Raw genomic sequence first — 23523 nt, 5'->3', positions numbered from 1 at the left:
TCTGGTATTTATTCTGCTCGTTACAAATACCTACTATTGGCTATAGTCTCATACAAGTTTGTGGAAAATTGGAGAATAAAATTCATATTAACGATGAAATGATTAAATCGTGAAATTCTGGTATTTATTCTGCTCGTTACAAATACCTACTATTGGCTATAGTCTCATACAAGTTTGTGGAAAATCGGAGAATAAAATTCATATTAACGATGAAATGATTAAATCGTGAAATTCTGGTATTTATTCTGCTCGTTACGAATACCTACTATTGGCTATAGTCTCATGCAAGTTTGTGGAAAATTGGAGAATAAAATTCATATTAACGATGAAATGATTAAATCGTGAAATTCTGGTATTTATTCTGCTCGTTACAAAACACAATGTTATCATGTGAGGGATTAGTATTACATGTATGTGCATACCAACAGGTTCAGGATTATACCAAGATTGGATTATTATACGTACATATATGGGGAGAATATATGTAGAATACATACAGAGAAGCATATGTAGAGAGTATATCTGGGGAATTATATATTTCAAGGATATGACTTTTACCATGTGGAGCGGTATTCTCGTAAGCCTCGCGTCGGTCTTTTGATTTTCCTTTTTTCTCTTTCTTATTTTTCTTTTTCGGGTGTTTTTTGTTTGGCTCTTGTTCTGAAATATCAAAATCGTATGAGTGGAAAACATGTTTTACTGAGATCCGGGGTAGAATAGGTCTTCAGCAACCCATGCTTGCCGTAAAAGGCGACTATGCTTGTCGCAAGAAGTGACGAACGGGATCGGGTGGTCAGGCTCGCTGACTTGGTTGATGCATGTCATCCTATCTGAACTGCGTTGATCGATGATATCAATCACTGGATTGTCTGGTCCAGACTCGATTATTTATACAAACCGGAAATGTTGAAGGGTCTTACTTGGGCCTTTGCTGCCATGTCAAGTGCAACAGGAAGTAGCCAGCTTTGTGTATTAACGTCAACAAAATGTGGATCGGAGGTAAACTCTTTACATTCATCGGGTTTTTTTATCGTCGCTTTCAATATTATTACACTTTTCAAGAGATGTGAGTGCACGTGTGTGTGCATGCATGCGTGCGTGCGTGTGTGTGTGCGTGTGTGCGTTCGTGCGATTGTTTGTACTAGGTCGCTTATGCCGATTTTATAGTGCTAGCCCACTGAGATACCATGCCCCAGTTTAACATGAATACCCTACTCAGAGTATTCTGACTCCGAGCCGACCAGTCCCTGTATTTTTCACTGACAAAAATGATAAGTAGTTTGACTTGTACCATATGTCTCCGTAAATAATTGGCTTGCCTTTGCGTGTATTTGTGACATGTGCAACCGGTGGAGCAGTATACGCTCACCTTTTCGCAAACACCTGCTGTCAACCCTGATACTGATTCACAAACACATGCTTATGATGTAGTCGGAATCGTATAATCGACTCTGCCTATAGCAGAAATTTCTTATGAATGTGGAAAGGGTTTTGCCGCTTCTATTTTATATACACGGACGGCTAATGTTTTGAAATATCACGTTATAATCTTTCCAGTAGTTACACCCCGATACCGAGAGTACGTTCAAAATTGTACGCCGACGCAAACTCGAACCTTACAATTTACGTTGTTAAAAATCTCGAGGTCAAGGACAGAAAGTATTTTACACAGTGACAGAGAAGGATATTAAACGTTACTGTGTTTATGAATCACGACCGAATAGTGCTTATACCAGATGTCCGCGAAAAACTTAACGTATCCTGCCCTACCGGCCACAAACACATGCAAAGGCAAGTCAATTGTTTCGCCTGAAAAGACACGGGAATCCAAGTGAGGAGTCATGTTCTGAAGCCATTTCATGCTCCGAAGGTTTAAGGTGTATGATTCACACAAGAAGCACCTTCTGCACGAACTGTAGCTTACTTAAATCACACCGGTTGAATGATACGATTAACACATGTGAAACGTGCATCGCGTAAAACATGTGACGCACGGATATAGCGATTCTGTTTGTTTGTTTGTTCTTTAACGCCGCGCTCGGCAGCTACATGACGGCGGTCTGTAAATAATCGAGTCTGGACCAGACAATCCAATGATTGACATTATGAGCATTGATCCACTCATTTGGGATTGATGACATGTATCAACCAAGTCAGCGAGCATGACCACCCGATCCCGTTAGTTGCCTTTTACGACAAGCATAGTCGCCTTTCACGGCAAGTATGGTTGCAGGAGACCTATTCTACCCCGGATCTTCACGATTCTGAGTCTTTGACATCATTAGGAACCGGTTCAAAACTTAAAGAACGGATACATTTCTAAATGCTTTGGTGGAAAGGGATAACAGGCCTGCAGGAATTCGTCCCAACAAAATCAACTTTTCATTGGAATTTGGTTTTAAGTCAAGTGAATAGCTTGTAAAACATCGAAACATTCTGAAAACATTTTTTCTGAAAAACGTAAGGCTCGTCATACAATTTGTTCGGCAGCGACAATTGCAAAACCAATTGTATTCGTTTACTAGTTACAAATCGCAGGGTACGTTAATGTTTATGTTTATAGACATGGGTACCCAGCAGGCACAGGGCATCGTCCCTGCTGGGTTGTGAGATAATAAACCAATGTGTAGAAACATGTATAGTTCCGTTTTGGCAAATGTAGCTGTTCCATAAATGAATTGACGTTAGGTTTCGTTCAGGAAATCTATGACGATGATACAAAAAAACCCATGTCATTCTTGTTTCAAACTTACCAGCTTCTTTAAAATGAGAGACGTTCTCATAAACATCGGGCGAGACAGCAGCTGCTGGATCTGCAATGAATACCATCAGCATCAGCATCAGCATCATCAGCAGCATCAGTACCATCGTCATTACCATCATCATAGTCATCGTCATTACCACCATCATCATCATCATCATCATCATCATCATCGTCATAATAGTCATAATCATCATCGTCATCATCATGAACATTAGTATGACTAGTTAGCATTCTTAGAAGGGGGTTAAGAGGCCAAATCGTATCAGGTGCGCAATTCGAATTGCGTCCCGTAGGCACGACGGAAAACTCTGATCTGGGTTCGAATCCTGGTTCGTCTTGATTAACATTTTTGCTTTGTCAGCACAAAACCGTTCTTGTTGGTTTCAACAAGTGATAAATGTCTAAGAACTACTACTCGTTCCTCCAATATTAAACTGGCACATATGATGAAGGTGAAATACTGCCCAAACGGCGTTCAACAAATGACCAGTCATTCATTGACTCACTTACTAGTTTGTGCGTTGTTGAAGTTCTGGTATACGGGAGCCCCATTTAAGTCATCATATGTCTCCGGCGAATCCCTGACACGGGTGTTCATCTCCAGGTGAGTATAATTGGACATGCCTAGGTAAACATGAGAATATACATATATACACCTGGAATATAGCCAGTTGTAATCAGCATCCTGTGTTTACTTTCTGACACATTATTTTTGTGTTTTCCGAGATACATACATATATTTTATCACATACACCAAACTCGATCATCTTCTGCTAGGGTTTATTACCGTCCCATGTCAACAGCTATTTGATGTTCAGCAACATATGCCTGTCGTAAGAGGTGACTGACGGGATCGGGTGGTCAGGCTCGCTGACTTCGTTGATGCATGTTGACATACCTTGAGAATCAGGTGATTGTATACATGTTGTCATACAACCTGGAGAATCAGGTGATTGTACCTGTGTTGACATACCTTGAAAATCAGGTGATTGTACATGTGTTGACATACCTTGAGAATCAGGTGATTGTACATGTGTTGACATACCTTGAGAATCAGGTGATTGTACATGTGTTGACATACCTGGATAATCAGGTGATTGTACATGTGTTGACATACCTTGAGAATCAGGTGATTGTACCTGTGTTGACATACCTTGAGAATCAGGTGATTGTACATGTGTTGACATACCTTGAGAATCAGGTGATTGTATACGTGTTGTCATACAACCTGGAGAATTAGGTGATTGTACATGTGTTGACATACCTGGAGAATGAGGTGATTGTATACGTGTTGTCATACAACCTGGAAAATCAGGTGATTGTACATGTGTTGACATACCTTGAGAATCAGGTGGTTGTACATGTGTTGACATACCTGGATTGTCCACTGATTGAGGATCGTATTCCGAGTTGTTGATCTTTCTAAAAATAACACAAAACAAAGAGTGAGTCGCACCCAATCAAACCATTAACACTCAGATGATCGCTGAGGGATGCAGGTTGTTGGATACATTCCACCTAAATTAAGGGTTAAAGTTAAAGGAAACATTCCATCTACATCATAGGTTTAAGTTAAAGGAAACATGCCACCTACATCGAGGGTTAAAGTTAAAGGAAACATGCCATCTACACCACAGGTTAAAGTTAAAGGAAACATTCTATCTACATCATGGGTTAAAGTTAAAGGAAACATTCCACCTACATCATGGGTTAAAGTTAAAGGAAACATTCCACCTACATCATGGGTTAAAGCTAAAGGAAACATTCCATCTACATCATGGGTTAACGTTAAAGGAAACATTCCACCTACATCATGGGTTAAAGCTAAAGAAAACATTCCATCTACATCATGGGTTAAAGCTAAAGAAAACATTCCATCTACATCATGGGTTAAAGTTAAAGGAAACATTCCATCTACATCATGGGTTAAAGCTAAAGGAAACATTCCATCTACATCATGGGTTTAAGTTAAAGGAAACATTCCATCTACATCATGGGGTAAAGCTAAAGGAAACATTCCATCTACATCATGGGTTAAAGATAAAGGAAACATCCCATCTACATCATGATTTAAAGCTAAAGGAAACATTCCATCTACATCATGGGTTAAAGTTAAAGGAAACATTCCATCTACATCATGGGGTAAAGCTAAAGGAAACATTCCATCTACATCATGGGTTAAAGCTAAAGGAAACATTCCATCCACATCATGGGTTAAAGTTAAAGGAAACATTCCATCTACATCATGGGGTAAAGCTAAAGGAAACATTCCATCTACATCATGGGTTAAACATTCCACCTGCATCATGGGTTAAAGTTAAAGGAAACATTCCATCCACATCATTGGTTAACGCTAAAGGAAAGATTCCATCTACATCATGGGTTTAACATTCCATCTACATCATGGGTTAAAGTTAAAGGAAACATTCCATCTACAACATGGATTAAATTTATATATGCATGTGAACTTACAGGTCAGTTTTGTCCTTTGCCCTCTCTGCAAAAGTAGAGAAACCAACAATGAGTGAGTAGGTTTTGAACGATATTTCCGTTATATCAGGGCACACTTATGCTCGTAGACAATCCGACGGGTGTAAGTGTTGGTACAAAATCAGATCATAGATATGGCGCAAGATTACAAGATCACAACAGACTTAAGAATAAGTGACGCAGTTCTGCAAAGATAATAGGAGCCCTTTCAAAGCATGGGCAAAGTTAGATATAAATTTCAGCAGAAGTCCCCAAAATTATCATTGATGATTGTTGATCCACATATCGCATTACCATTCTTTAGAATTGGGTATGACATGCTGCGATGCCATGTTTATTAGGAATATTGTCAAGGGCGGTGTAAAACCATATTCACTTCTCACTCACTTAAGAGGGAAAATGAGGAGACTTGAAATGTGAACCCTTAAGAGACACTTCACTGAAAGCAGCCTATTTATCAGATGACGTCGACATGGAATCGTTTTTTTGTGACGTCATGACTAATACTTGTCATATCGTATTTTTTCAACAATGAAGCACTGTGACGTCATATGGATTTAAATGACAAATCATCATTAAGAATTGCTATAATGTACATGTGCAAATATCGGATAGTTACTAGTATTACACACAACCAATCTCCCCTTATGGTAATATGTAAAATTATACGTTGCACTTACGTCTCATTGGCCGAATCTTTTTAACATACAGCACAATGCAGCCAGCGATTATTGCTACCAAAAGGAGGCTTATTACCATGCCTATTCCAATTCCAGCCCCGATCGTTAACTGCTGTGGTACTTCTGGAGAAGCAATACAATTGATATAAATTCGAAAGCAAATGAATCCAAACATCCAAACAATCAATCCAAGAACAGTTGACCATCGTTCCAAACAGCAAGATAATTCATGTTATGGTCGTTCTACTAAAGCAATACAACTAATATAACTTCGAAAGCAAATGAATACAAACATTCAAAGTATCAATACAAGAACAACTGATCATCGTTGACTTCCAAACAGAAAGACAATTCATCTTAGGGTCCTTCTACAAGTGCACTACGATTATTATAACTTTGAAAGCAAATGAATACAAACATTTAAACTACCAATTCAAGACCTATTGATCATCGTTCCAAGACAATTCATTGATTGTTCTTTCGAAGATACAGTAACACACTGTTTTTTCGAAGTACTGGAGATTATCGAAAATATTTCGAGTTATCTGTAGTTCGACACAAAAGTACATTTGGTGCTGCTAAAGATTCTGCCTGGACTAAAGATTACAATGTGTAAGGCGATATGTCGAGTTGATGGTGTTCCGAGTTAAACGGTTTTCAAAGTAGATGTATATAACATCCTTCGAGTTCTAACTCAAAAAGGTCACACAAAAAACAAAAATGTGACTCCGGGTTAGCACTGGTTCCCGGTAACCTATTCTGGTCCCAAGAGACGTCTTATTGGATAAGGTGGTCAGACTCGGTGAATTGGTTGATTGCGTGTCATAGTACCCCGATGGCGTAGGTGCACGTGATTGCTCGTAATATCAACCCTTTGTTTGTCTGGTCGAATGAAACATTTTGCAGATAAGCCAACGGAATTATGTGCTGAGGAAAACCACTATGTGCCAAGCAAAGGTATAACCACCATTAATATTTGTAACGACGATCAGTTGTGGAATAACAATCCTGTTCCTACCTGATGTTGTGACGTTGATATAATTAGAATGTTCACTATTCCCAAAAGCGTTTTTTGAGAATATTCTAAAGGTGTACGTTCTAGCAGGATGAATGTCTGATACGGTGGCATACACAAATTTCTTCCGACCAGGGTCTTCAATTTCAGATGTTTTTTGCGTCCACTCCCTACTGTCTCTGTCCGCCGTGGTCTGGTACTGAAGGAAATACTGTTGTGTTGCTCCTCCATTGAAGGCCGACGCCCAGAGCACGGTGATGGAGTCGGTTGTCGCGTTAGCTTTTTTCAAGGTGCTCACTCGGAACGGTGCAGCTGAAGACATGATCATATATATTTTTGTTGTTGTTGTTTAACGCCGCACTCAGCAATATTCCAGCTATACGACGGCGGTCTGTAAATAATCGAGCCTGGACCAGACAATCCAGTTATTGATTTCATGGGCATCGATCCACGCAATTGGGATCGATGACATGCATCAACCCGATCTCGTTAGTCGCCTCTTACGACAAGCATAGTCGCCTTTTTAGGTCGATGAAGACTTATTCTACCTCTGATCATCACGGGTTCATATATATGTACATGCAGTCTTCTTACATGTAGCTTGAATCTTGAGTGTGTGAGTGAGTGGTGTTTTACACCGCTTTTAGCAATATTCAAGGCATATAGCGTCGGCAGACACCAGAAAGAGGCCTCACACATTGTACAATGAATGAACCGGGTGTTCGGAGTGAAAAGCCAATGTTTTAATCACTGAGCTACCAGCCACACTTTAAATTGGTTATAGCGTGTGTGAGAGTACGTGTTGTTTTCACAAGCAATATCACAGGTCGGAATCGTCTCCGAACATGATGGGAATCGAACCAAGGTATTTTGGGGAGTATATAACCGAAGCTGCCAGTGAAGCGCTTGGAGGTTAACTATCTGATCCCAGCGGATACCCATTCACGGCTGGGTGAACAGATGCGTATTTCCAAGAATATACTACTCGTGTTAAATGTGCGGGGAAGGACCGAAGCCCCAGAAACCTTCCAAAAGTCGAATACGGGCATCCATCCTAGGATTCTTCTCGAACGACGTTGCTAGACTTTGCCTGATTTGTGAGCAGAGCGCTGTGCACAGGACCAGGTGCCATCATAAGTTACACGGTCAGCTCCCTTGGGAGTATAATGGTGCATACTATCAGAAAGGGGATAACAGGAATAGACTCATCACATGTGGGGAACCTAGTCTGGGAGGGACGCGCAAACAATTCACCTACAGAGCTACTCCTAAGATATCCCAGAGTACGTGCCGTGCAGCTGTCATCGTTATCATCCTGTACGTTCAAGTCGTAAGAATGCAAGAAATCTCCTCGTTAGTTCAACTGAGCAGGCATACTGAAATACATATGATGGTTACACGAGTATTAGAAACGCGCAAACAATTCACCTACTGATCTACCCCTAAGATATCCCAGAGTATGTGCCGTGCAGCTGTCATCGTTATCATCCTGTACGTTCAAGACGCGACAAATCAACGCTTTTGTCATCTGCAATGGTCAGTTCGGATGTCCGATTCGGTTTGAATGTAATTGCTGGTCGTGATATGCGTGTCTTGTGATAAATAGAGATTTCCCTCCATCGTGTTTCAGCGTAAGAATGCAAGACATCTTCCCGCTAGTACAATTGAGCTGGCATACTGAAATACATATGATGGTTACACGAGTATTAGAAGCCGGAATTTAGTTCATCGATTCGTCACACGGGTTCAGTGATTGAAATCAATTTCTGTACATGATGACAGTGATCGGCAGGAATATTGTGGGAAGTGGCATTAACCCAACTCACTCACTCACTTATTCACTCGACCAGGTCGACTGATAAACCTGGTCCACTTCAGAATTCGTTCAAAGTTTCTGCCATACAGCTTGATTTTATAAGTTCATTTCGAAATTGTTTTAGAAATGATATATGAAATGCTCTTACTTTGAGATCTTAGCCAATATTTCAGAGTAGTCTCCCCTTCTCCATTCTTGACCTCCAGACTATACTCGGCGTAATCGTCAGCGTTTTGAACTGTGACTTTCAAAGATGACGTCAAATCATTGTTTATTATTTCAAAATGACCAGAGCTGTTCTGTATTTCAGTAACGAGGCCAGTATCCAGATCTTTGTGGCTCCACGTGAACTGAGGGAGAGGGTCGGCTGTTATTCTGGCACTGAATAACGCAGACTCGTTCACCTTCTTTATCACAGTCTTCGCACTGCTAGAATGCTGACGTGGCTTACCTTGTAAACAAGAACAGTAGTTATTTACTTTGTTGTCAGTATGATATAGGGTGAATAAGAACAATAGTTATTTTCTTTGTTGTCAGTATGATATACGGTAAATAAGAACAATAGTTATTTTCTTTGTTGTCAGTATGGTATAGGGTGAATAAGAACAATAGTTATTTTCTCTGTTGTCAGTGTGATATAGGGTGAATAAGAACAATAGTTATTTTCCTTGGTTTCAAAAGGATTTAAGGTAAAGAAGAACAATAGTTATTTCCCTTGTTGTCAATGTGATTTAAGGTAAAGAAGAGCAATAGTTAGTTTCCTTGGTTTCAAAAGGATTTAAGGTAAAGAAGAACAATAGTTATTTCCCTTGTTGTCAATGTGATTTAAGGTAAAGAAGAACAAAAGTTAGTTTCCTTGTTGTCAATGTGATTTAAGGTAAAGAAGAACAAAAGTTAGTTTCCTTGTTGTCAATGTGTTTTAAGGTAAAGAAGAACTAAAGTTATTTTCCTTGTTGTCAATGTGATTTAAGGTAAAGAAGAGCAATAGTTAGTTTCCTTGTTGTCAATGTGATTTAAGGCGAAGAAGAGCAATAATTATTTTATTTGTTGTCCATGTGATTTAAGGTAAAGAAGAACAATATTTAGTTTCCTTGTTGTCAATGTGATTTAAGGTTAAGACGAACAATAACTATTTTCTTTGGTTTCAATAGGATTTAAGGTTAACAAGAGCAATAGTTATTTTCCCTGTTGTCAATGTGATATGGAATCAGTAACATGAAAGAGATGCAGATGTTTATACACTGAATATGAGAAAATGCCGAATTAGTGCCTTTGTCACCATTAAACAAATGTTGTACTGATCACATTTTTAATTACTCCTGAAACTAAGCTCTTAATCTGTCATGCAAGTGGGCCCTGGATAAAACGTGAAGCTGCAAGTTTATCACGCAACTGTTGATGCGGTTGATACACTGACTGACTCACTCACTCACTCATCCACTAACCATCACTCACTCATACCGCCATATATTTATGAACTAAATACTCACACAATACACGCAGTGTTTTCTCGGTCTTCTTTGGTGACGAAATTTTTGCATTAGTTGCACGACACTGGTGAGCTCCTTTATCTGAACACCCGGCCCTGAAAGTGATGTTGGCTGATCTGCTGTTTTTTGTCGTGTTATGACTTGAGACTGGTCCGCTGATAGTTAGTGTAGGAATTGGAACGCTGCTAACGGTGCATGATATGGTGATAGATTGGTTCTCCTTCACGGTAGTCTTGGTTATAGACATACTAGGGGTGTCTAGGTCTGTAGAACAAGACGAGAAGAAAATAGAACCACCATTTGGTCTGTAAATAGTGAGTGAGTGAGTTGGGTTTAAGGGCGCTTTTAACATTGTTCCAGTTATATCACAGCGTGTCAGCTTGTGATGCAGGTCCCAGACGTTTACCATTTTGGTGAAAGCCAAGAGCACGGGTATGGTGCTGACAAACCTAGAAACATAGTCGTGAGAACCGGATTCGAACCCACAATCATAGCTTTTTGGCATGCCAAAGGGACGCAACACAAATATATAATAAAATAGTGTTTGCACCTGGTCCAAATATTAATGTCGGAATATTCCCACATAGGGGCCGAAAATTAGTTTAACTTGGACCGGACATTATCGCCATAATGTTCACACTCGGACCGGACATTTTCGCTTTAATGTTCACACTTGGACCGGACGTTATCGCCATAATGCTCACACTTGGACTGGGCATTATCGCCATAATGTTCACACTTGGACCGGACGTTATTGCCACAATGATGTCACTTGGACCGGGCATTATCGCTAAAATGTTCACACCTGGACCGGACGTTATCGCCATAATGTTCACACTTGGACTGGACGTTATCCCCACAATGTTCACACTTGGACTGGACGTTATTGCCATAATGTTCACACTTGGACCGGACGTTATCGCGCTAATGTTCACACTTGGACCGGACGTTATCGCCATAATGTTCACACTTGGACTGGACGTTATCCCCACAATGTTCACACTTGGACTGGACGTTATCGCGCTAATATTCACACTTAGACCGGACGTTATCCCCATAATGTTCACACTTGGACCGGACGTTATCGCCATAATGTTCACACTTGGACCGGACGTTATTGCCATAATGTTCACACTTGGACTGGACGTTATCGCGCTAATGTTCACACTTGGACCGGACGTTATCCCCACAATGTTCACACTTGGACTGGAAGTTATCGCCATAATGTTCACACTTGGACCGGACGTTATCCCCACAATGTTCACACTTGGACCAGACATTATCGCGCTAATGTTCACACTTGGACCGGACGTTATTGCCATAATGTTCACACTTGGACTGGATGTTATTGCCTTAATGTTCACACTTGGACCAGACATTATCGCCATAATGTTCACATTTGGACTGGACATCAACGCCATAATGTTAACACTTGGATCGGACATAATCACCATAATGTTCACACTTGGACCGGACATTATCGCGCTAATGTTCACACTTGGACCGGACGTTATTGCCATAATGTTCACACCTAGACTAGACGTTATCGCCATAATGTTCACACTTGTACCGGACATCAACGCCATAATTTTAACACTTGGATCGGACATAATGACTATAATGTTCACACTTGGACCGGACGTTATCGCTATAATGTTCACACTTGGATCGGACACTATCGCCATAATGTTCACAATTGGAACGGGCATTATCGCCACAATGTTCACACTTGGATCGGACATAAAACGCCATAATGTTCACACTTGGATCAGACATAAACGCCTTAATGGTCTCATTTCAACCGAACATTCAACCAGACTTTAACGTCATAGTGGTCTCCCTTGGACTTGCCTTAACGTTGTGAGACTCACGCTTGCACTGCACACTATTTCACTATGACAGTTACCGTCTACACTTCAAAGAGAGACTGGCGGTCGGGTAGCCTAGTGGTTTAAGCGTTTGCTCGTCACGCCGAAGACCCGGGTTCGATGCCCGACATGGGTACAATGTGTGAAGCCCATTTCTGGTGACCCCCGCCGTGATATTGCTGGAATATTGCTAAAAGCGGCGTAAAACCATACTCACTCACTCACTCACTCAAAGAGAGACTGCAGCACGTCGAATCCCTATTCGGTTAGATCCTGAATATTGGTTTGTCGGCTCCATACACGTGTTCGCCGGTTTCACAAACGTAATAAACGTCTATGACCTCCACCACTTTGAATGTATCACCTTCATAAAGCTAACACGACTTATATGACTAGTTACTGTAAGAAACGACGTTAATTCAAAATATAAGCAAATGTTGGCGTTTATGACAGCTTGATGTGGATCGTATTCGTGCAGAAGCTGAAGCAGGTTGCTCTGTGTCGAGCGCGCGATGAACTGTGACGTCATACCTGACTGCAAAGATCAACGTTAACACCCGCACTGTCAACCACTGGTTGACGAGCCGCTTAATCCGTCATGATATAATAGATACTGTTCTGGCTAAGGTGTAACACAGTCACTCTCGCAGCACACGAACTACGTTAACTTATTCCTCTCAGTCCATTTTGTCTCGCGATGCGAACGCGATACCCATGCGAATCTCACACAGTTCTTACGACCTCCTACGCGTCATTCCTGGGATACATACGCGATTTTCGTGCTTTATCTACACAGTATTCTCGCTATGTGCATCGGTCGGGAAACGGTCACGTTGAATTACGACTATCACTTAAGCAATAATGCTTTGCTTTGAATATGGGTGATACTACTTATATTTTCTTGTCTTGTTTACATAATTTTATTCAAACATACAGTTTATGGTTACGGCTACTGTCGCCGTCGCCGTTCCTGTTCCACTGATCATGTTGTTAGTAGCCGTGCAGGTGTACGTCCCCACGTCGCCTCGTACAGCTCTGGTCTTATTCACTGCGAAAGATAATCAATTATTAAACGTTATCAAGGACTGAATGAACTGAGTTTTAACATCTTGAACAGTATTTCAGTTATTTCCCGGCGTATATGCTGATATGGGTTCAAAGCTCAAACTGATTCAGGTCTCAGGAATTTACCAATTTGTTGAAACCTGTGAAAAATCCATGATAATCTGGGATACAAACCCACATGGGATTCTGTCACGCATAAGGGACTCAACTCTTCAGCGCAAATTGCGGCGTCTTTCACGACATGGCCAAGGAACGTATATTTCATTAAAAGAATTGTTGACCAAGACAAAATCTTCCAGTGACATTAACTTTGCAAATTTTATTTTCATATTTAATCCAAAAAGACCCGTGTGGGTTGTACAGGTCGTGGATTGGACAAGTTGTGAGATTTTAGGGACCGGCTACTTGATATATTTATTGTTTTCAAGAGTTTTAGGAGACAATTTATTATTTTCTATAAAATCCCAGCTTCCCCCAAAATACCAAATAGTCGGGTCCTTAGTTTACCTGAGAAAACGCTCAGACTTGTAGACCCTTTCTTCCACGTTATTGATGGCGGCGGTACAGCAGTTGCCGAGCACGTCAACAACAGGGGTGTGCCTTCGTTGACGTCGTAGCTCCCAGCATGATTCAGTTTCACGGTTGGTTTATCTAAAGATATCAAAGGCGAAAACGTGGAGACGTATTGGATGTAGTTACCACAGATCTAAGGTAGCTTCTACATGTGTAGTCTTGTGGATAAAATAATATCCTTTTTGTAGGCATTATTACAGTTTCATGGGGAAAGAGGTTTTGTTACAGATGTTGATAGAGGGCGTTTTAACCAGATTCCGTTGATCATTGCTAACACTATCAATCAATGGTCTATCTCGTCCAAATTGCAGGGTTATCAGGCTGGAGTAGTGCGCCGTTTTTGCAGCTAAGAACACTTTTATAAAGAAAGTTGCGTGAGTGGTAGGGGCTACCGGTAGAGCAGGACATGCTTCCCCTTTTCGCGAACACGTGGTGTCATCAGTCATTCATTCAAATACCTTTCATACATCTTCCTCTCCTTTCCCCCTCGTTCCCTCTCCACCCTTCATCTGCCTCTCTACCACCTCACATGATCTCCCCCCTCTCTCTCTACCACTTCCCCCAGTCACCCACACCCTACCCACTGTCTCTCTACCCCCCTCTCTCTCTACCACTTCCCCCTGTCACCCACCCCCTACCCACTCTCTCTCTACCACCCTCTCTCTCTACCACTTCCCCCAGTCACCCACACCCTACCCACTGTCTCTCTACCCCCCTCTCTCTCTACCACTTCCCCCAGGCACCCACACCCTACCCACTGTCTCTCTACCCCCTCTCTCTCTCTCTACCACTTCCCCTGTCACCCACACCCTACTCACTGTCTCTCTACCCCCTCTCTCTCTACCATTTCCCCCAGTCACCCACACCCTACCCACTGTCTCTCTACCCCCTCTCTCTCTACCACTTCCCCTGTCACCCACACCCTACCCACTGTCTCTCTACCCCCCTCTCTCTACCACTTCCCCCAGTCACCCACCCCCTACCCACTCTCTCTCTACCCCCCTCTCTCTCTCTACCACTTCCCCCTGTCACCCACACCCTACCCACTGTCTCTCTACCCCCCTCTCTCTCTACCACTTCCCCCTGTCACCCACACCCTACCCACTGTCTCTCTACCCCCCTCTCTCTCTACCACTTCCCCTGTCACCCAAACCCTACCCACTGTCTCCCTACCCCCCTCTCTCTCTACCACTTCCCCCAGTCACCCAAACCCTACCCACTGTCTCTCTACCCCCCTCTCTCTCTACCATTTCCCCCTGTCACCCACACCCTACCCACTGTCTCTCTACCCCCCCTCTCTCTCTACCACTTCCCCCAGTCACCCACACCCTACCCACTGTCTCTCTACCCCCCTCTCTCTCTCTACCACTTCCCCCTGTCACCCACACTCTACCCACTGTCTCTCTACCCCCTCTCTCTCTACCACTTACCCCTGTCACCCACCCCCTACCCACTCTCTCTCTACCACTTCCCCCTGTCACCCAAACCCTACCCACTGTCTCTCTACCCCCCTCTCTCTCTACCACTTCCCCCTGTCACCCAAACCCTACACACTGTCTCTCTACCACTTCCCCCTGTCACCCAAACCCTACCCACTGTCTCTCTACCCCCCTCTCTCTACCACTTACCCCTGTCACCCACACCCTACCCACTGTCTCTCTACCCCCCTCTCTCTACCACTTCCCCCTGTCACCCACCCCTACCCACTGTCTCTCTACTCCTCTCCTTCTTACTACCAACCGCTCTGTCTCTTCCTCTCTCTCTCTCTCTCTCTCTCTCTACCCCTCCCCGTCTCCACCCTACCCTACCCACTCTCTCTCTACCCCACCCTTCTCAGCCCATCCCCAACCCACTATCTCTCTACCCTCTCCGTCTTACTACCAACCGCTGTGTCTCTTCCACTCTCTCTCCCCCTCCCCTTCTCCATCTACACCTCTCTCTCTACCCCTCTCTCTCGTACTACCAACCGCTCTGTCTCTTCCTCTCTCTCTACCCCTCCCCCTCTCCACCCACCCCGTACCCACTGTCTCTCTACCCTCTAACTTTAACTACCAACGGCTCTGTCTCTTCCTCTCTCTCTACCCCTCCCCCTCTCCACCCACCCCGTACCCACTGTCTCTCTACCACTCTCCCTTTTACTACCAACGGCTCTGTCTCTTCCTCTCTCTCTACCCCTCCCTCTCTCCACCCACCCTGTACCCACTCTCTCTACCCTCTCCCTTTTACTACCAACGGCTCTGTCTCTTCCTCTCTCTCTACCCCTCCCCCTCTCCACCCACCCCGTACCCACTCTCTCTCTACCCTCTACCTCTTAGTACCAACCGCTCTGTCTCTTCCTCTCTCTCTACCCCTCCCTCTCTCCACCAACACTGTACCCACTGTCTCTCTTCCCTCTCCTTTTTACTACCAACGGCTCTGTCTCTTCCTCTCTCTCTACCCCTCCCCCTCTCCACCCACCCTGTACCCACTGTCTCTCTACCCTCTCCCTTTTACTACCAACGGCTCTGTCTCTTCCTCTCTCTCCACCCCTCCTCATCTCCACCCACCCTGTACCCACTGTCTCTCTACCCTCTCCCTTTTACTACCAACCGCTCTGTCTCTTCCTCTCTCTCTACCCCCCCTCCCCCCACCACCCCCACCACCCTCTCCACCCACCCTGTACCCACTGTCTCTCTACCACTCTCCCTCTTATTAACAACCGCTCTGTCTCTTCCTCTGTCTCTACCCCTCCCGCCCCACACCTTCCTCTCTCCACCCTCTCTCTATCATCTTCACATCCTTTTATTTAGTTATCAGATGCGTATAAAAGCTTATCAACTGACTCCACTTACACTGGATGATAACCTTTTTAGATTCAGTCTTGGTTCCCAATGTGGAATTTAACCGACATGTGTAAACCCCCCCCGAAGTCTTGGTAACGTGATTCGGGGGCAGTACTGCCGATGCAGTTGTGCCGGTGTTGTTGGCGGTCCAAGGAGATTTTGTTGCAGGCGCAAGTGGGATGTTCCATGTCAAAACAGATTTCCCACTTGGGTCCTCCCAGGTCAGTTTGGTGGCGGTTTCATTGGTCGAGAGTGTATACTTGCAATTTAATCTTATTTCCTTCGTTGAAACTACTGCCTCGGACGTGGATCCACTGATGCTTAATGTGGCGGCATCAATATTACCTGAAAGAAGGACAAAATTATCCTGAAAATTATATAGAAAATAAGGCTGAAGTTTATCACAAAATATATTTCAAATGCTGCGTCAAACTGTGTTTAAAACATATATCATAAATATATCAAAAAGTATATCAACAGATATTTTAGACAATATATCAAAATGTATTACATCAAAAGTATATCGAAGCGTATTAAAAAGTATACCAAGAAGGAGATTAAATGGTGTATTAAGAAGTATATCAAACACGGTTACGTCCCTGAGTCAGGATGCGCTGGTTGTGCGATTCTCTTCGAAGACTTTTATTTCCAAGTACGCACACACATGAAATAAATCAGCCACATAGTTCATGTAATAATAAGTTTACAAACAAACAAACAAACAAACCTAGTGTTTGTTTGTTGTTTAACGCCGCACTCGGCAATATTCCAGCTATATGACGACGGTCTGTAAATAGTCGAGTCTGGTCCAGACAATCCAGTTATTGACACCATGATCACCGATTCACGCAATTGGGAAACGATGACATGTATCAACCAAGTCAGCGAGCCTGACCACCCGATTCCGTTAGTCGACTTTTACGACAAGCATTGTCGCCTTTTACGGCAAGGATGGGTTGCTGAAGACCTATTCTATCCAGCATCATTACCGGACTACTAACCTGTTAAGTATGTTATATGCAAAATGTTTCTTGCTCTTTGGTAAACTGTTATGACATGTCAATGAGGATTGATCGATGGTGATTTTCTTCACCGACTTCGGTAAACAAAGTACCTGTCATTTGAGACTCAGTTGCTGGCTATTTTGTGGTATGATACGTGTTGAATATGGGCTTTACATCACTACATGAGTATATATAAAACGTTGTATTAAATAATATCATAGAAAGTATAGTCTGGTTCAAAATTATTGTGAATTTTAATGTCATATTCAAGGAAGCATACATAAAATATCAATATTGACAAGTGTTTAGAATTGAGGTCTGTCAAAGGGAAGCAACTCTTCTTCAATTTTTGAAGTTGCAAATAGAGTTATCTCCCTTGATTTTGGAGCAGACGACTATTCCTAATATATGTCAGAAATGAGTGCAGAGGAGAAAAGAAGGTTGATTCTCCAGCTCCAAAATGTGGACAAAATGTCATTCCGTTCCATTGTACCAGAGACCAAAGTACAGTCCGAAGTTTCATGTTTGGGGAGGGATATCTTCACTTGGAACGACGCCCATGTGTGTCTTTAAGGGTAATTTAACCAGTGAAAGGTATACAGACATTTTGGAAGCTCACCTGATCCCAAATGCAGATGTTTTTTATGGAAATACTTGGATTTTGCAACAGGATAATGACCCCAAACACACCGCAAGACATGCGCGGCAGTGGTTTGTGGACAACAATGTGACCGTTTTGGACTGGCCTAGCTACAGCCCGGACTTAAATCCTATAGAAAATGTGTCATTATATTATTAGTCTCTGCTATTCATGTTCTGTCAGCTGCTGTCGTGGGCTTACGTCACTTTGGCCTATTCCCCGACCCAGACCATCCGCTGTGATAATACTGAAGTACGTCTGTGTGCGTCAAAGCTCCGTATGACGTCATCAAATCAATGTCACTGTACATTCGAAATTGATGGAAACACGTACATGGTTCGTTTTTATCCATCTGCAAACGAACTAATACACTAGGGTACATTATTCGAGATGGTTTCATGTTTTTATTGATATCCATAAAACAAACGCGAGAAAGTTCAATACAGTAAAGTACGGTTATAACGAACTCAAAGGGACCACTAATTTTAGTTCGTTATAACCGTAATTCGTTATAAGCATATATGCAGCATAACTACAGCATATAGTCGGGACTAAAAAGTTAGTTCGTTATATCCGTTAGTTCGTTATAAGCGTATTCGTTATAACCGTAGTTTACTGTGCTATCAATGGTACTGTCATACAAATCTCACAACACTGCGGGTTTTGTCCATGTACCTCTGTTGTAAGTGTGTTTCTAGGTTTGTCAGCACCATGCCCGTGCTTTCAACAAAATGGTAAACGTCCGAGACCTGCATCACTTCGGGCTTTCCTCCCAAGCTGACACACCGTGATACAACTGGAATACTCTTAAAAGTGGCAAATCCCGGTTCGCTAAAATCCCATGCTCATGCTCGGATCCCAAAGCAGCGTCAAACCAATTGACTCAGTGATGCATAGTTGTGCCCCTTAGGTGTGCCAGGACCTCTTATCATAGCTTCGAATCCCGGTTCGAATTACGTTCTGTGCTTGTCAGCACCATACCCCTGTGTGTGGTCTTCCCAAACTTGGTACATGTGCATACGTGAAACCACAAGACCCCAACCATGTTTCAAATTTAAATTTTGCCAAAAAGATGCCGATTTTCAAAGATAAGATGTCTAAGTTAGCCATCAACATTTGTGTGTTATGCGCATTTTTATTTTTGTATTTTATTAAAAGTCTTAGATCAAATTATATGTGGAAACATAAAAGCTGGCTGAAGTATTCTTAGAGTGCCCACATAAATGCCAATACAGTTAATCTTTTTGGACAATATCACTAACTTAAGATATTTTAAATTGAAAATCAAACATTTCAATTTAAAATGAAATGAGCGCCAGAGCAGTTTCTCCGTATGTGGGTAACCTTCTCATCATATCTCATTTCCTGTTATTGATTAACAAATATAGTGAGTGAGATGGGTTTAACGCCGCTTTTAACAGTATTCCAGTTATATCGCTTCGTGTCAGCTTAATGTGGGAGGAAAGCCAGAAGTGATGCTGTTTGCAGACGTTTACTACTTCGGTAAAGCCCACGAGCAGGGGTATGGTGCTGACAAACCTAGAAACATAATCGGGGCGAACCGGGATTCGAACCCACAATTATAGGTTTCTGGCGTGCCCAAGGGACGCAACTCTGCACAGCGAATCGCGACGCCTTAGATGACAGGGCCACCCGTGATTACCAAATATAAACCTAATTTTTAACTAAATTATTTTGACATGCATTAGTAGGTGTCATAAGACACGGGGTAACGGAAAGGTTTAAACGCTCGCTTGGCCGTCACGAAGAAGACCGGTTTCGATTCCGAACATTGTCACCTTTGTGGTGATAAGCTTAGTGTTGCTTAAAAGAAAAGACGTTAAAAGATGGAACTTGTTGTTACCCTGTCTTGCGATCAGCATTAAGGGGCTAAACAAGGACTGGTCGGCTCGTAGTCTGTATACTGTGTCTGAGTGTCATGTTAAACTGTGACATAGTATCTCTGTTGGCTAGCGTTATAAAACGGCATTACTTCTGACTATGTACAAGCAGCAACACACACACACACACACACACACACACACACACACACACACACACACACACACACACACACACACACTAACACACTAACACTAACACACTAACACACTAACACACACACACACACTAACACGCTACATAAGTGCAAAAATATAGGACGCGACGTGAAACCCCTTTTCACCTCAAACGCTTGGCAATGGCGGATTTTCTCAAGTTTATTTCTGGTCTGGAGCTTTACCTTGATGACACAACAAATTCAAGAACATTGACACGACCTACCTGGTAGGAATACAGCTGTAAGCAGCCAGACCCATGACCAGTGCGTCATCTTGAGCGACCTCAGTGTCAACAGTCCAAGTGTTCTCTTCCTCGCCTTCCTCAGCCAGCACCTTCCTCCTACTCTGGCGTGGCTTGTGTGGATGTAAAACCAGCTGTAGCGGAAGAAGAGCTGGAGGTTATTGTGTGTGTCACAAGCAGGGAGAGAGAGACACGGGGAGATTAGATGCTGTTACTTAACACAGCTCGGCCGAGTAGCACCAAGTGGACATGGGTGTGTGAATGGGTTATGTGTACAGGAGAGTAGATATGAGTGTGTAGACTTGTCTTGATGTGTGTGTGTGCGCGTGTGTGTGTGTGTGTGTGTGTGTCTGTCTTGATGTGTGTGTGTTTTTGCGTGTGTGTGCGTGTGCGTGTGCGTATGCGTGCGTTGTTTGTGTTGGCTGGATGTGTGGGTTGGATGTATTCTGTTGGAAGGATAAGGTTGGGTGTGTTGGTTGTGGATGCATGTGTGTGTATGTTTTGATGCGTTGGTTGGGTTTGTCGGTTGATATGCGTGTGTGTGTCTGTGTGTGCGTTTGATGTGAAGGTTGGATGTTTTCGGTTGATGTGACAGACAGACAGACAGACAGACAGATTTGTATAACCGTCTCGTCCCAAATCATTTTAAAGCTGTTTAAGAAATAAACTACGAGTGGGTGTTGTTTATCCTACAATAAAACATTGCAGGGAGAATAAACCACGAGCGGCGCTAGACACTTCCCTCTCATAATAACGTCGTCCAAATTACGACGTCATCAAGTTACGAGCGCATGTTCGGAACTGCAGAAATAACATCATGATAGAACAATGTTTTATCGTGAAATAAACCTCACTTTGTTATCCATTGTTCTTTGCGATTTATCGTGTAGTTTTATAAAATACATGTATAAGCCGCTCCGTTCAGATTTAGGAGAGACTCTCCTGAAAATGTATTCACATGTGTAGCATATATAATGATGCTTTTCCTTTTTTGTGTGTAAAATATCATTACATGTTTTGTCGATAAAAGATATATAATATTATCTGACGAAATACAGGCCATTTTGTACATCCCCCATGTTGATAAAGTTTGCTTTTAACTCGAGACACTTGTTTGAGAGACTACGTCGCTCAACGCTGTGCACAGATATTTTAAAATGACATGGCGTTTATCTTCACCAACGTTGAGACATTGAAAACACTTCCTGTCTTCTCAAGGCATGTTAATATACCATCCTAGTTCAATTTGGACAGGAGCGGTGTCGCATTTAGCCAAAGCGCTTCTGTTGGCACGGGGTATAGGGCGGGTGACATATACTAAACAACAGTGCATGCTTGAAACAACATTAATACTATAACTAGGTTTATTACCTCCCCTAGGCCTGCGCGATGTGTGTGTTGGTTGTGTATGATTGTGTGCTTGTCTCTAGGCGTCTTTGTGTGTGTTGTGTGTGTGTGTGTTGTGTGTTGTGTGTGTGTGTGTGTGTGTGTGTGTGTGTGTGTGTGTGTGTGTGTGTGTGTGTGTGTGTGTGTGTGTGTGTGTGTGTGTGTGTGTGTGTGTGTGTGTGTGTGTGTGTTTTGGGTGTATGTGTATGTGTTGTGTGTGTAGGTTGGGTGTGTAGGTTGGGTGCGTAGGTTTAAATGTGTGAGTGTATTTGTGTGCGTGTGTAGGTGTGTGTTGTGTTTCTCTCTGTGTGTGTGTGTGTTAGATGTGTGTGTGTATTTGTGTGCGTGTGTAGATGTGTGTGTTGTGTTTCTGTGTGTGTGTGTGTGAAGGTTGCATGTGTGGGAGGGGTTATTGAGGTTGGAAGAGTGGATTTGGACGCATTAGGTTGGGAGAATGAGGTTGTGTTCGTTGGTTGGGTGTGTTTGTGTGCGTATGAAAAGAAATGAGTGAATAACCTCGGCTGGGTTAAATAACAGGAAATATACACAGAGGGCCTATCCCTTTAAATCAGTCACGACGAGTACGTCTGAATATCAAACTAGGCTGATCGACTAAACATTCGGTCATTTGACCGAACAGGATAATACTAAAATTACCCAATAGCTAGACAATCACGGGAAGTTTGGATATCCATTGATGTTGGTTATCCACGGTTTACTAGAAAAACGGAGTATTAGAAACACGGGTTTCTAAGTAGCTACACAATCACGGGAAGTTTGGATATCCATTGATGTCAAGAAAGAAAAGAGTATTACAAACCCTCGCTACTAAATTAAGTTCAGTACAATAAGAACAAGTCAGAACCAAGATCGAACAGTGTCCCGTAACCACTTACTAACGAAACGAGTTTTTTTAACGTGACCACCCCAATAGCGTAAATCGTACGCGATTTAACGAAGCCTGGGGGTAAAAACATAAGATCCTGACAGAAGTATAAATATGCTGCGCGCGGACCTCAGAGAGAACAATTGTTGCCTGCACAGCCACACTGTGTTTCAAAACACCGGGAAAACACGAATAGCAAACTAACTACTATATCCACCCTGAAGATGTAAGTATTGAAATAAAGCGCTGAACATAAGCTATCCAACGGTATCATTAGAGATATACAAGCTCTTCACAATTATTGAGGAAGCAAAAACGACCATAAATACATTAGAAATATCTCATTATACATATGCAGTTTCCCTTATGTTTGAAAATCAAAGTTACAAAAACATTTTCAATACAATGAATAAGGTAGCGAGCCTATAAGAGGTAACATACACCATGTCATTACATGGTACGAGAGAGCCATTAGATCACAAAAGAATGAAATAGTTGAGCCACTAATTCCCGAACACAGAATGTAATGACGTCGAACAACGACGACCGCCGGACTTTGCCGATCAGTGTAGGAAATTAAGCCGGGGAGAGGAGAGATCGCGAGACCATGACACGAGAAAATAACGACCCGGTGACAGCGTGTGTGTGTGTTTGTTTGGTTTTGTGTTCCTACGCATTCACATCACATTCATCTATTTTTTGACCGAATGTCTATTTGTGTCC

At 42.6% G+C, this 23523-nt stretch overlaps 1 protein-coding gene across 2 annotated transcripts in view; it reads right to left on the bottom strand.

The window, feature by feature from the left end:
- LOC139458284 (protein sidekick-2-like) overlaps positions 1 to 23523 on the bottom strand; it is a 41169-nt gene that overhangs the window by 2713 nt on the left and 14933 nt on the right. For both annotated transcript variants that reach the window (XM_071239663.1, XM_071239664.1), the window contains exons 2-14: positions 20511 to 20662; positions 16593 to 16928; positions 13696 to 13839; positions 13058 to 13171; positions 10256 to 10519; positions 8914 to 9216; positions 6953 to 7261; positions 5935 to 6057; positions 5237 to 5261; positions 4140 to 4186; positions 3275 to 3388; positions 2754 to 2813; positions 559 to 660 (exon numbers count right to left, since the gene is read on the bottom strand). In XM_071239663.1, the coding sequence (XP_071095764.1) occupies positions 559 to 660; positions 2754 to 2813; positions 3275 to 3388; positions 4140 to 4186; positions 5237 to 5261; positions 5935 to 6057; positions 6953 to 7261; positions 8914 to 9216; positions 10256 to 10519; positions 13058 to 13171; positions 13696 to 13839; positions 16593 to 16928; positions 20511 to 20559 (1990 nt within the window). In that variant the 5' untranslated portion in view covers positions 20560 to 20662. The remainder of the gene's footprint in view (positions 1 to 558; positions 661 to 2753; positions 2814 to 3274; positions 3389 to 4139; positions 4187 to 5236; positions 5262 to 5934; positions 6058 to 6952; positions 7262 to 8913; positions 9217 to 10255; positions 10520 to 13057; positions 13172 to 13695; positions 13840 to 16592; positions 16929 to 20510; positions 20663 to 23523) is intronic.

Source organism: Haliotis cracherodii, unplaced genomic scaffold (genome assembly GCF_022045235.1).
Source record: "Haliotis cracherodii isolate W230 unplaced genomic scaffold, xgHalCrac1.p SCAF_12, whole genome shotgun sequence".
Taxonomy (NCBI): Eukaryota; Metazoa; Mollusca; class Gastropoda; order Lepetellida; family Haliotidae; genus Haliotis; species Haliotis cracherodii.
The sequence above is the reverse complement of the archived record's forward strand: the minus strand, read 5'-3'. Positions and strand labels throughout refer to the sequence as shown.